Raw genomic sequence first — 13239 nt, 5'->3', positions numbered from 1 at the left:
CTCGGCGTGAGATAGAAATGTATCTGCTAAGAAATTTGTCTTCACAGATGACGCCATCAATGTCAGGTATCATGACTGCTCAGCTGGTTTCCGTTGCCTATGCACTTAACAGGGTAACTAGGTAACAGAGTAACGAGGTAACAGAGTAACAAGGTAACAGAGTAACAAGGTAACAGGGTAACAGAGTAACAAGGTAACAGGGTAACAGAGTAACAAGGTAATAAGGTAACAAGGTAACAGAGTAACAGGGTAACAGGGTAACAGAGTAACAAGGTAACAGGGTAACAGGGTAACAGGGTAACAGGGTAACAGAGTAACAAGGTAACAGGGTAACAGAGTTACAATCGTAACAGAGTGACAAAGGGAACACAGTAATCAAAAATAAAATTTGGAGACATGATGATTTCAAAAAGAATTTGGGTACATACTTATCAAAATAAAAAGTGAGGACATAATAATTACCATATATGAAGTACCTATCGGCTCCATCACCTGCCGCTGTTCCGGAAATGAGCCCACGCTCACCCGAGGGAGCGGTGGAAATCGAGGCTAAGTGAACCTGCGGTTTTCTTCTTGATGTTTCTCTTCTAGCTTCTTCTCTGACTGCGAGGAAGATTACCCAACTTGCCTAAAATGATGGCAGTGATTGTTGTCTTTTGTTTGGTGCGAGTCAAGGAGGTTTTAAAATAAAAAAGGCAACTCCAACGATTCATGAGGTATTTTTGCAGCTCATTCCAGGGTCTTTACCGTTCTGCCATTTTGAATACCAAGATGAGATTGTTGCAAATAGCCACTTCAAACCGTTGGCTGTTATGTAGGGTACAAATGAATGTTGGGCCGCTAGCACTAACGACGCAAATGATGGAGCAGAGATCTAATTTATCCCTCTCCACTCCCGTTTTCTTGCTCTCGCCCCATTTCGCGCTCGTCCAAAATTGGAAATCGGCTTTTTAGCTGACAGAAAACTCCACGACAACGCTTGCTTCGCAGGCCAACTGAGCTTTGAGGTCAGACAGGGGTAAGTCGTGGGTGAACGTGATTATGGTGGTAATTGCGGCAATACGAATGTGAAGGCTACAAATAAATGCTGTTCCGCTATCACTAAGGGTGCTCGGCAACCGGGTTTCCGAAGGATCTCTAGGATCCCTAGATACTGGATTGTTGGACTGATTCGGAGAGTGCTTGGAAATGTCTTACTTACCGAAGAGATAACGCTCTTTGCGGACAACAGCTGCTGGCGAATTTTGACCCAAAGATCGGTTGACTCCTAATGAACCACCGTTCACCTCTGTTGGCATTGCCTTCTCCGGACCTCTGTACGTGAAAACAGCGAAAACATACCGTAAAGCATTATGGATGCCTTTTCTCACGCTTAACTGTGCGATCCACACACATTGAGTGACCGAGTCCCCGGATACGGACTCATTTGCCCTTCGTTCTGAGATTTGCCAGCCGCAGATAAGAATTCGGACAATGGCATTAATTTAGGTGCAGGAAAATTGAAACTCGAAAGCCATAAGTGCTTGGAACCATCCAAAAATCGAGAGTTTTCAACCGCAAAGGAATTTTGACAGGAGATTTAACCCCACCAGGATCTTCCCATTTCAGGGTTTTTGAGAGCGGTTGATCCGGTCTGTGCGCAAGGTCCTTGGAAGCAGTACTGAGGGATCCGTTCGTGTCTGTAGAGGCTCTCCGAACCCTTAAGGCTGGTTTCCATATGATCGCAGATCGCAATAAGGTCTCCGATCGTCTGCGATCACGATCGCAGGATCGCAGACGATCGCAGACCTTATTGCGATCTGCGATCATATGGAAACCAGCCTTAAGAAAGTGGTTTGAACGGTCGTCCTTTAATTATAACCCCGTTGTATTTACTTTTCAAGTTTTAATTGCCACAGTTTTATAAGTATTACTCTTAGTTGTTTATCTGTATATTTCGGTTTGTTCATTTTGCCTATTTTTGCTTGCCTTTCTTCAGTTGCAATTTCGGTTTTGTTTAGTTTTCGTTGAATTGCTTTTAATTTCGTCCCCCTTCTTTTCGTATTCCGATTCTTGTATATTAAAGAAATTTGCATTCATGCTGTGGCGTTTAATCTTGCTGTTCGTGGCGGCGACGGCGACGGCGACGGCTACGACCAGCCATACCTTACAGGAAGCGAATGCATTAACCAATCATGTTGCAACGACTCGTACACACACCCAAGAACATATCAATCACGCGTTGCCGTTACGGCTGACAGGACATCGTTGTGTTTCATTTCGCCTGTCTGCAATCTGACGCAGTGCCGAATAAAAAGGGTTTTAGTCTCTCGAACTGGTCGGGTAGGTGCTCTCCTTCCACAGTTACAAGAAGTTTTGTCCATCCAGAGCGACTGGAAGCTGCTTCAATTCTCTGTGTGGTCAGAATGAATGTGCGCAATACATGTTTGCTGTTCATCGTTGCAGTGGTGGAAATAGGGTTAAGCGAAGCCTCTGTAAAGGACCGCCTTAAAGATCGAGTAGAACGAGAAAGGAAACATAAGGCTACCACTTCAGAGGATGGTGAGCCAACTTGTTTGTTCCAATGTTTATTGCAGAAATAGAGGCCTTTGCCGTGAAGGGGTTGCCACATCACAATGTTACTTACTTCTCTGAACAAATGTGGCTACAATGTCGCTTTTGTTTTGTAATGAATGCAGACATCAACATCATGTCACGGTTTTGATTTTCGCCTGCAAACTCTACATAAAATCATGCAAAATGACAGTGTTGATGGTGACATAGTTATCAACTGCACGTTTGCTGCAATCATCGGTATAGTTTCTTCAAAAACTGGAATATAAACTGTGCCGGATTTATAATTCGGAATATGAGCTCGCGCGTGATATTCGTTAACAGTGCATGAACTTCGTTCATGGGCTAACGGGGCCTTTATATTTAGCGAGTCAGAGTACGAGTTTTTCAAAAACAAAAAAATTTCAAACCAGTCACGTCCCCAGAACTCTTGCTCCTTCTTTGTCAAGCAGTTTAGATTTCAAAAATCGTACTTGCACTAAATCTCGTGCTCGTAGTCAAATCTGCGGAAAGTCCGTAACATAATATTCGGAATGAAGTTAATGGCGTACTTAAATATCATATGATGGGCTGAATTCTTGAACCTTTCGGTAGTCAAGGTAATTCAGTAGAGTTGGTAGAATCTACAATGAAATTTTGCAATTCCACTGTCTATTTTCAGTTCAGTGCATTTAGTGTTTGCTTGTGACGCCATCAATAAGCGTCAGAACTATCGGAGTCGCTTGCAATTTGTAACAAACTGAGTCCTATGTCCTCAGTTTTCCGGGTCATGATACTTATCTCTTACTTGGGTGTATGATGTTCTTCTGAAAAAAAGAAGGCGACAACTTAGTTCGATTGTAGACAAGACTAATGGCTAAGCGCCAGGCATAGAATTCAGTCAAGAAAGAACACAACTGATCGTTTCAGTTTCATGGCAACCATACTTTGTATTATTTCATAGAGAATATGAACAGTAAAGAAAAAATGTCCACAAAAATCCTGTAATGGCAAAAAAATATGCACAGAAATTTCCGCACAAAGAATGTCGCACAGTTTCTTGCATATTAGCAATTCATCCCATTTGTTAATTCAAAACAAAAGCGAAAAGTTAGCCTTACAGGGAGATGTCAACAATGATGTGACGTGTTTACAATTTTCTTATCTTTCCAGACAAATTAGAAATTTAAGGCTGAAATTACTGGAAATTATTGTTGATCCATTAAATGTTCTGTGAATCTTTAGACTGTCATAATGTTTTTTGTAATACATAGTTAAGGATAAAAAATTTACATAATTGACAAAGATATATGGAATTAAGTGCAGGCAAATCATCCTTTCTATTGAATCAACCTTTTAAGGTCACTTAAAAGTGGCTTTTGTTTATGGTGCGCTAAAGTCATGCAATATACCATCAAGGCTAATCAAGGAAATTGCATGACTGCGTCTTAAGTGGCGTCTATTATCCGATGGACAAAATCGTCACTTACGTGCGATGAGGCGTGCACCTAATCTTTTTCATTGACACGTTGCACTTTTTCGTGCACCATCAACAAAGGAAAGGAAACTGAGGATCTTAATGCAGCATTTTGGATTGAAAAGTATACATTTCGGTGCGTTTTGGCCTTGCGTCCAAACTAAGGCCCCATCCACATTAATTTTTTTATTATTTTTTATTTATTTTTTTTTTTTATTTTTGAAACACCTCGTTTTCGTTTCGTTTGTCGTTTCTTCAGCCTTTCCCTCGGTCCAAACTAAAATGTTCGAATTTGCTGATATACTATGGGGAAAGGTTACAACAGTCATTTGCGCGTGCGACAAATCAGCAGACAATCCCGCATTGTCAGTTATTTGAATGACTTTAGTGTTTTTGAGAGGCTGCCCTTCTCGCTTGTCGTGTGCTAGCGCTGGATGTAGTTTAAGAAATGTTTGTATTGGCTTAGGGTTACTGTGATTTCCTGGATCCCCTGTATGGCCAGTTTGTGATTCATTTCAGGAATCTTTCATTCATCGGACAGTGTTCCATTTCGGAATCATTTTAAATTCATTTTCTGGTCGCACACATTCATTGGTACATTGGTAAACAAAAAAGGCAGATGTTTTGTGACACGCGTACGAGAAAAGAGATTTAAAATTAACGTATTTGGTTTCAGATTTAGGAAGAGGAAAGATACCGTCTAGTTTGAAAACCAAGCTGGATCCGTGATCTATAAGTTTAACAATAATAATAATAATAATAATAATAATAATAATAATAATAATAATAATAATAATAATAATAACAATCTTTATACAGGGAGCCCACATCACAAAAGTGGTATTCAGTGGGGCCCTGTATAGGAGTTAAGCTAAGGAGTTGAAGCAGATATTCATCGTTTCTCATCACAATGCGAGAAGACACAATACAATGAGCAGTGAGTAACTTCCTTTCCTTAGTGAGGTTTGATGAACATATTATCCTTTGTGCTGTGATAAAGAAGCAAAATAATTGAAACTATTTCAAGATTTCATTGAATCTCGCAGTCAGGTGTATGGAATGACCATGCAATTAGTCAATAAGAAAATCCAATGCACTTGACTTATATGAACATGTGATCCTCAAAGACTAAAATACACAATAAAATCTAGAAATACAACTATATAACAACAACACAACACTTAACTAAAACAGACAGTTACAAGTTAGTTATATACCTATAGCTACCCGCAAATAGCTAAAGCTAGTCGAGGCAGGTAGGTATGTCTATACTAAACTAAATACAAATAAATTTGTTGTTTAAAAATTGACAGCCACAACTAAAATAAAAGTTAAATGAGTAGTAAACAAACAAGTGAATATACAAAACAAAAAGGATTCGCTACTTGGATTTTTGAAAATGGGACCGGTCAGTTCAGCTTATTCGACAGTACAATGACGAAAAGTTGGCAGCACAAAAACGAAACGCTACATAGTGTTTTTTCCTCTTTTTTTTTCTTCTTCCTTCTCATTTTGCATCATTCTGGACCTTCTAGGGGCCATAAAATTCGTGAATTGGTGTCATTTTATCAAAACCGCTCAAGTATTCATCGGCCACATTCAAAAATACGGTATAGATATATCAGAAACTAACAAAGGCAATATTGATTATGTAAAACTTTGTTATAAATAACAACGTGCAAAGATACAAAAACAAAAAAGTGAACGAAGCGTTAATAAACCAGAGCTATGTCAAACTTTTAAGATCAGTTGTTGTTAGGCTGAGTAGAAGCCAGTTAACACAAGCGACTTCTAACTGGGTTATACCACGAGAAAGAGAGTGGACTGCAACCTGTCTCAATTTCGTCAGCCGCACCAGAACTGCTACTAAGAAGACTTATAACCAGACTGACAAAGACACCCTTGACCGGTTCTTTCTTTCTTTCTTTCTTTCTTTCTTTCTTTCTTTCTTTCTTTCTTTCTTTCTTTCTTTCTTTCTTTCCTTCTTTCTTTTTTTCTTTCTTTATTTCTTTTTTTCTCTTTTTTTTTTTGGCCAAGAACAGATTTCGGGCATTTTCACCAAATGGGATACCTCGGTTCAAGATAACTACGGCCCCTAAACCTTTCTCCCGCTGTTCAATAAGGCAAGCATGAAATTCGAAAAATTGGTTAAGAAAATGCCAAGTTGTGCCCGATTTTAACTCATCTATGAATTAGTTGAAGAAGAAGCAGATAAATATAAATAAAATAATAATAACAGTAATAATAATAATCATCGTCATCATAATACGAATAAGGAACGATTTCTTTAGCATTGAAGCATTAAATACTGCTATAATATAATTCTTTTTAAAAACATTTGAAATTTGAAAACGTTAAAAGCCAACGACGTTTCAACGTTGAACTGGTGTCATTTTCAATTCAAAAAGTTAGTCCCCATGAATGTGTATAAATACTAAAACAGGCATTACTAAGTAATTAAAAAATAAAAAAAGTGTTAAGAATGTTCTTAAGCAAAGATTTTCGCACGGATGGAATCGGTCTGTGTGTTGAGGCGTGGATTGCGATCCGTTTAATAAAAAGCATCTTGTTCACGAGGCATTCAAACTTTGTACGACACTTGTGGAATATCCTAAACTAGTTTTCATTAAGATGCTCACCGAACGTGATTGTCAGGTATCGAGGATTAACGAGTGTCAGACAGCTGTGTGGTAAGGAACAGTCTCCCTTTCAAAGACAAAACATCAGTTAATGTGGTTAGAGGGCAAATGCGTGATCTCAGTCATAAGATCGGTATTACTTTGCAATCGATCTTCGTAAGCAAAGCCAAACACATAAGCCGCCAATCTTTAATCAACAATGCGTGGTTTAATTATTTTCATGTGACCTGTGTGATACGGATTGTGTTGGCCATACTGCTCGAGATCTTCACCAGCGCATTGTTGAACACATGAACTCGGCGAGAACAAACGATGAAGCAGGTTTCACTAGCTTGGTTGAAGATCAGACAATACTTGTTAACACTTTCATTACGTTTCCAACAAAATTCCTAACATCTAGAAAACAATAGGCCATTTTACAGTTGTGTACTAAGTGACCCGGCCTTGCATTGGAAGCGAGGCTGGGGGTGACCTTGTTTTGATACACACCTCACTGCTTTTCATATGTAGATCATGCTGTTCTTATGCTAACTAGTTTGCATTTACATATGAAAGCAGTGAGGTTTGTATCAAAACAAGGTCACCCCCAGCCTCGCTTCCAACGCAAGGCCAGGTCACAAAGCACACATCTGTAAAATGGCCTATTAAAACTTATTTTTGCTGATGAAATCCATAATTTTCGTCACTTATATTCTGATTGACGATGCTTGTTATAACATAAGAAAATCACAATGAATCAACAATTAGAAATGGCTAAAATTCAAGACAGAAGGTATTGAGGGATATTTTCTTAACGTTTTTGCGTTATTTTGCTTAAATCTATCAGAGGAAGACCTTCCTAATGATCCTTACATGAGCTACCTCTCATGGCCTCGATTCCACTTCAGTGGCACTTATCGTGCCGACGTCTCAACTGTAAATAATGATCCCTTGAACTACAACACGACGAGTTTTATTGCAGCTAACTGGATGCAAGAACCTTACGGCAACTGGAATCCAAGAGGCAGTGCTGAATGGAGCGTAAACGGTTTGGTGACTCAAGTGTGCTATGCTAATGGTACTTGCGTGGGAGGTGATGAGGAAGATGAGGAAGAAAAGGACATTAAAGAAGCTGAACCACTCTTGGGTGCGACAATACGAGGTATTCACAGAAGTTTACGCTTTTTAACATGGTAACCGGACCTATATTTCGACTTGTGATGTCACTGTTCATTGATCATAACATGACTTCAGACTGCGGTTAGAACAAAAGAAGTGGCACAAGAGCCGTGGGCGAGTTTAATATTGTTAGAGAGCTTAAGCAGCAGACGGTCTAGCGGTCACGAACGTTAAAAAAATTGCGCGTGAGTGGATCGAGTACGACAATTTTGGCCCAAAAGCGATATTGCAGGCGACGAATAAATAAGTTGATGGTCAGTTTAAATAAAACTGGTATAGCATTTACTTAAATTTTACTCAGCCAGAGTAAGCTACAGCGCAAAGCGCTTTTGTAATCGTATCTACAAAATGGAATTAAACTTGACGAGTGCCAAAAATCAAATTTTAGCGGACTTTTTTAATAGAAATTGAGAATGATGCAACACTTTTCGGTAAAATTTTAAGTTATGTACAAACCAGAAAACAAGCAAATTTTTTACCTATTAATTTCTCCGCATTGTTCATTTTGGAAGAAAGGTCGTCGACGTTCTGGCTACAACCTCAAATCTTGCGTTCTGACGTCATGACGTAATGACTTGCGCAGTGTATGCAGACTAGTTCTAGAGACTTCCGGTTGGTCGCCGTGACCGTGACTGCTGCTTAAGCATTCTCTGTTATCACTTGCAAACGACATCTGTGTTCTACAATAAAACAATCAAATCAATTGATGAATTTGTCATCTTGTATAAGGAAACAATTTCACACAAGCGCAGGCCATAACAGTGTCACTTTAACCCTATCTAGACCAAAATCATGACACCATCACATCCAGTTACGGACGTGAAGGGAAAGATCTTTAAATGTACTATCTATCTTCCAAGTCTCATTTGACGGGAAAGGGGGACTTTTAGGTGCAACCACCCCTTCCGTTATTTTGGCGTTAAGGAAAATTTTGATCCTTGTGCTTATGCTTGCGTCGAGGCAGTTTTCATGCTTGCGCTTGTACTTGAACCTATGCTTTCGTCAGAAGCGAAAACCAGGCTTTACAGAACAACAGTGTGATGACGTTAATGCATGCGAGGGCCTGGATGCTTGGGGTGGCGGGAACATTATGTATTCACAGTATAAATTATCATGTATCACCTCATGTAAATCATGCAGTATCAGTGGGCCTGGATGCTTGAGGTGGCGGGAACATTGTGTATTCAAACTGAGCAGAACCTTTACCTTCATTGAATTCGTTGCAACTAATACATAGAAAATTAAAATAATAAAATAAGAATAATAAGATTGCGTCCACTCAATATCTGTCAAAAAATTCAACAGAATTAGCAGACAGGAGGCAAAGTGGTTTATTCTCATATTTTCTAGAAGGCGGAAACAAGACGACCGGGAAGCTGGTGGACTTGGACTCCCAAGCACAAGTTTTCTCACAGATTTGGGGCTGGAGAATTCGAGTTGGGGATCTGTTCTCCGCTGATTTCACGCCAGTTTCTTTCCAGTACATGTGGCCAAAGATGAAAACCATGCGTTATCGAGATTCACCTTTTGGAGCAGTCTACCAATCAGCGTTATCAAATATTCGATGGATAGACAGTGGGAATGACTCGCCTTTGATCAAACAGCTTCAAAAAGCAATGGACAATGACAACATTGACAGTGAAAAGCTATCAATACGTCTTAATCTCGATATGTACCATCGGGATTATAAAAAAGAAAACTTTACAATGGGACGCATTACAGGTAAGGTACCATAAGCAATTATTCCTCAAGCGCAGGTCGGATATGAGACGTTATAACTCACCGATTAATTTCCGCGTTGTAATTCCGCGTTGCAAAACATGTCAAGTGGCACAAAATCGGATGATTGTTATTGTTGTTGTTTTGTTTTATTTGTTGTTGTTGTTGTTATTTTTTTTTTTTTTTTTTTTTTTCACGAGAGAAACAAATCAGTCAGAGGATTATAAAATAAGTAAATCTCTTTCCGCCATGCCGGTATATCGGATAATCATACCCTCGGCTTAAACTGATTGTCATAAAAACTTCACAGTTGCCCTAGAAACTCCAATTCTCGGCTCATCCTCCGATATACCATCCAACTTAAAGAGTTTTATTTACAAATTGTAATCCACCGATTAATTGACGCGCGTTCTCTTTGGACAAAACAGGTGATGTGAGTGGTACAAAGCCACAGTTGCATTCTAAGCTGCGCTTCTCAGCCAAACGTTAATTGTTCGGACAATCTTACAGCCATTAGCTGCGCGAAGACGTCTTCTATTTCGTTTGAGCCCAGAGCAAAGAACAGACATCTGCGGAACGCCTTTGCTAATCGCGCCGTTCTAGTTTGAATGTCGCATAAATTACGACCTGTTCTTTTGGTAAGCGCGTTTACTTTAGTTTTTTTCGGCCGTTGAACTTTTAATTGAGCGACAGTTTTATTGGCGGAGCCAAAAATCTAGACAGGAGTCATATCGGTTGTTCTCAAAGCATCCTTGTGAACTATTTTGATGGGTGTTAATGTTAGGGGCGAACTCAATCTGAAACTATTCCACGAGCATTTGAGTGATTCATCCAACAAGATCATCTTCTCGAGTGAAGATTCTATGGACGATACAGGTATACGACAAGCTTTGCATTTACAAACGTACTAATTGAAAGAAAAAGTTTCGATTTTATTTATCTATTCTTCATGCAAACTGATTCTTATAAGTAGAGGTTTTGATATACATAGGAGAGGGAAAACAAACGATAAAAACGAATGACGTTTCGGTGTCGTCACGAAGCCATTATCAAGTTCGGAGTAGTTGAAGTAAAGCAAATGTCCGAAATAGTTCACCAAAATTGACATATCTGAATATGTAATGTTACGCAAATAGCTTTGCTTGAATTGAGTCCGATCAGACGTTTAGAGATAACGTTACCAAAGCCATGTCGATACGCGCTTTAAACGAGGACTTTTGAGAACCATGCTTGATCGTGCGTATATCTTATCGCATAGTCGTGTTGGCCGTACTTCTCTGAAGAATGTGACCGTTTGAAAGCTGTGTTCACCCGATAAAAATATCCACAACATCTTGTCCAGACCACCTTTAGATATTTTGTAGCTTCAAAAGCTGAACGCCCTCAACAAATACCTGCCCTTGGAGACAGTCCAACTGTCCTAATAGTCCTCCCTTTTAAAGACCAGGCTTCGGCAGACCTGGTACAAAACAGCTCAAAGATCTTAGCCAGAAGACACATTCATCCAACCGATATTTGTCAGTAGCAAAATCTAGCAAGAGCTAAAAAAACAAGAGAGAAAACCGCCTGCTGTAAATCAGCATTGTGTTGTTTGTAAATTTCAATGTGACTTGTGTAATGCAAGTTTAACAACAACAACAACACTTTATTAAAAAAAGACAGTTACAAGGTGTTTATATACCTACCCGCAAATAACTGAAGCTAGTCGAGGCGGGTAGGTATGTTTATACTTAACTAAATACAAATACATTTGGTGTTTACAACTGAATTGACTAAAATAAAAGTTAAATAAGTAGTAAACAAACAAGTGACGCAAAAAAAAGGGATTCGCTAGCTGATAGAAATTAAAGGATTAAGTTATGTAGGGTATACGCTTAGGCATTTACACCGTGGTCGAGCGTAATAACCAATCTTCTTAAATTGGTAAGCATCCTCTTAACAAACACCGTAATGTCCCAAAAGAGCTATACAGATATTTTTCTCTTCTTAAGAATTGGATGAATAAGTTTGATTTAGTTTACGAAATGTTGCTAATTAGAGAGTTACCATCTCTCAACGTCCAGTCGGACCCAATTCAAGCAAAAGTATTTGCGTGACATTCCATATTCAGATATTAATTAATGTTGGTGAACTATTTCTGACATTTGCTTTATTTTAACTACTCCGAACTTGATAACGGCGCCATGACGACACCGAAACGTCGTTCGTTTTTACTATCCTTTGCCATGCAAATATTCCATTAAGAAGCTTTGCGTTGTTTTTAAATATCGACGTATTTCTAGAATTAAGAGTGATTGTCAGTAAAAATCAGAGAAATGGTGGCCACGGTCAAAAAATCGATTTCGCTCATACTTTGTCAGTTTGAAGGCCTAGGTAAGTGACTGAAGGATATGAGGTTAGTTTTTTGAAATATTCCATTTAACGGCAGAAAACCACGAAAAACGGTCACCCCACCGGAAGCTCAGATTTCACCTAGAGGAAACTCGAAATTTTACACTTTTCAGCTTCTCGCTACACAGACGTTTACATAGCTGTGAATCTTTCTTAAGTATAATTGAATACATTGATTCTTCCTTAGTCAAACCATGGCAATAACTTTTATCTCTACTCATTTGTGAGTGAACTGAGACCCGATTAAGAAGACACACTTTTCTCATTTACGCGAAGGTGTAAAATAATCCAAACTCAGCGGCGAAAAAAGCTGACCGGTAGTTCTTCAAATCCTCTGATATTATAACCAAAGACAGTTCAGTCATTGAATTTTAGGTCTACGTTTTTAAATCTTTAGGATCTAGTAGCACTTTTGTATGAACGCCGATCAAAATTCGATAAAATTCAAATTAAGGACGGTGCCTACTATCGTTACTGCGCATACGTTCTGCGCATCGCGAGATACTCGGGTTTCCTATGGGTGGTGCCTTCTAACACAGGAATATTTTGCCCGGTTTAAAACTATACGGAGAAAGCAGAACTTACCAAATGCTTTTGGTACCTCAAAAGAAAATTGGGGGTAACCATGCATTTTTCAGAGATAATTAAGCTTCAATTTAGGAAAAAATCCCATACATTGCTTTATATTTTGGCGTTTTTTAGAGATATTATTGCTAAAATATCTCCGAAAAATGCGTGGCTACCCCCAATTTTCATTTTGAATTCCAATAGGCCTTGCTAAGATCTGCTTTTCCCGCATAGTCATAAACCGCACAAAAATATTTCGGTATTAGTAGGCACCGTCCTCAAGCGCCTTTGAAATCTACAACTCTACATAACAAAGCACTATTGAATAAATTAATTCCTCGGCCAAAGTTTGTTCATAAACATAAGGGTTTTACGTTTTTAGCGTTTTGAACCGTTTTAAAGTATTTATTGATGTTAAATATTGTCTACACAGGTAAAACAAACTATGAAACACCAAAATTACCACGAGCTGAAATTAAATCTCACAGGCTCGCTCCCTAATCTGTGTCACGCACGAACGACTTAGCTACAATTAGTACAGTAACAAACAGATATTTACATCTGTTGATTTAAAATAAGTCTTATTTTAAAATATCTTAGTCAACGATGTGCCAGGTTCCCCAGTTAACTTGCTGAAATAAAAAAAATCCTTAATAGTAATTCAAACTACTGTCTAGAACAATTAGAATCGATTTTATTTAGTATGAGAAGTTTTGTGCCGTCGATAACCAATCGGAAGTAACTATTTCCGCGAAA

General features: G+C 38.8%; 1 protein-coding gene across 1 annotated transcript in view; it reads left to right on the top strand.

Annotated features, from left to right (window-relative positions):
- Positions 1-1615: 1615 nt before the first annotated feature.
- Positions 1616-13239, top strand: part of LOC146453439 (uncharacterized) — a 19556-nt gene continuing 7932 nt past the window's right edge. Inside the window, exons 1-4 of the mRNA XM_085096607.1 lie at positions 1616-1709; positions 1832-2541; positions 7475-7789; positions 9157-9528. Of these exons, the coding sequence (XP_084952733.1) occupies positions 2406-2541; positions 7475-7789; positions 9157-9528 (823 nt within the window). The 5' untranslated portion in view covers positions 1616-1709; positions 1832-2405. The remainder of the gene's footprint in view (positions 1710-1831; positions 2542-7474; positions 7790-9156; positions 9529-13239) is intronic.

Source organism: Pavona decussata, unplaced genomic scaffold (assembly GCF_977016875.1).
Source record: "Pavona decussata unplaced genomic scaffold, jaPavDecu1.1 SCAFFOLD_330, whole genome shotgun sequence".
In the NCBI taxonomy this organism is placed as follows: Eukaryota; Metazoa; Cnidaria; class Anthozoa; order Scleractinia; family Agariciidae; genus Pavona; species Pavona decussata.
This window is presented reverse-complemented; position numbering and strand designations above follow the sequence as displayed.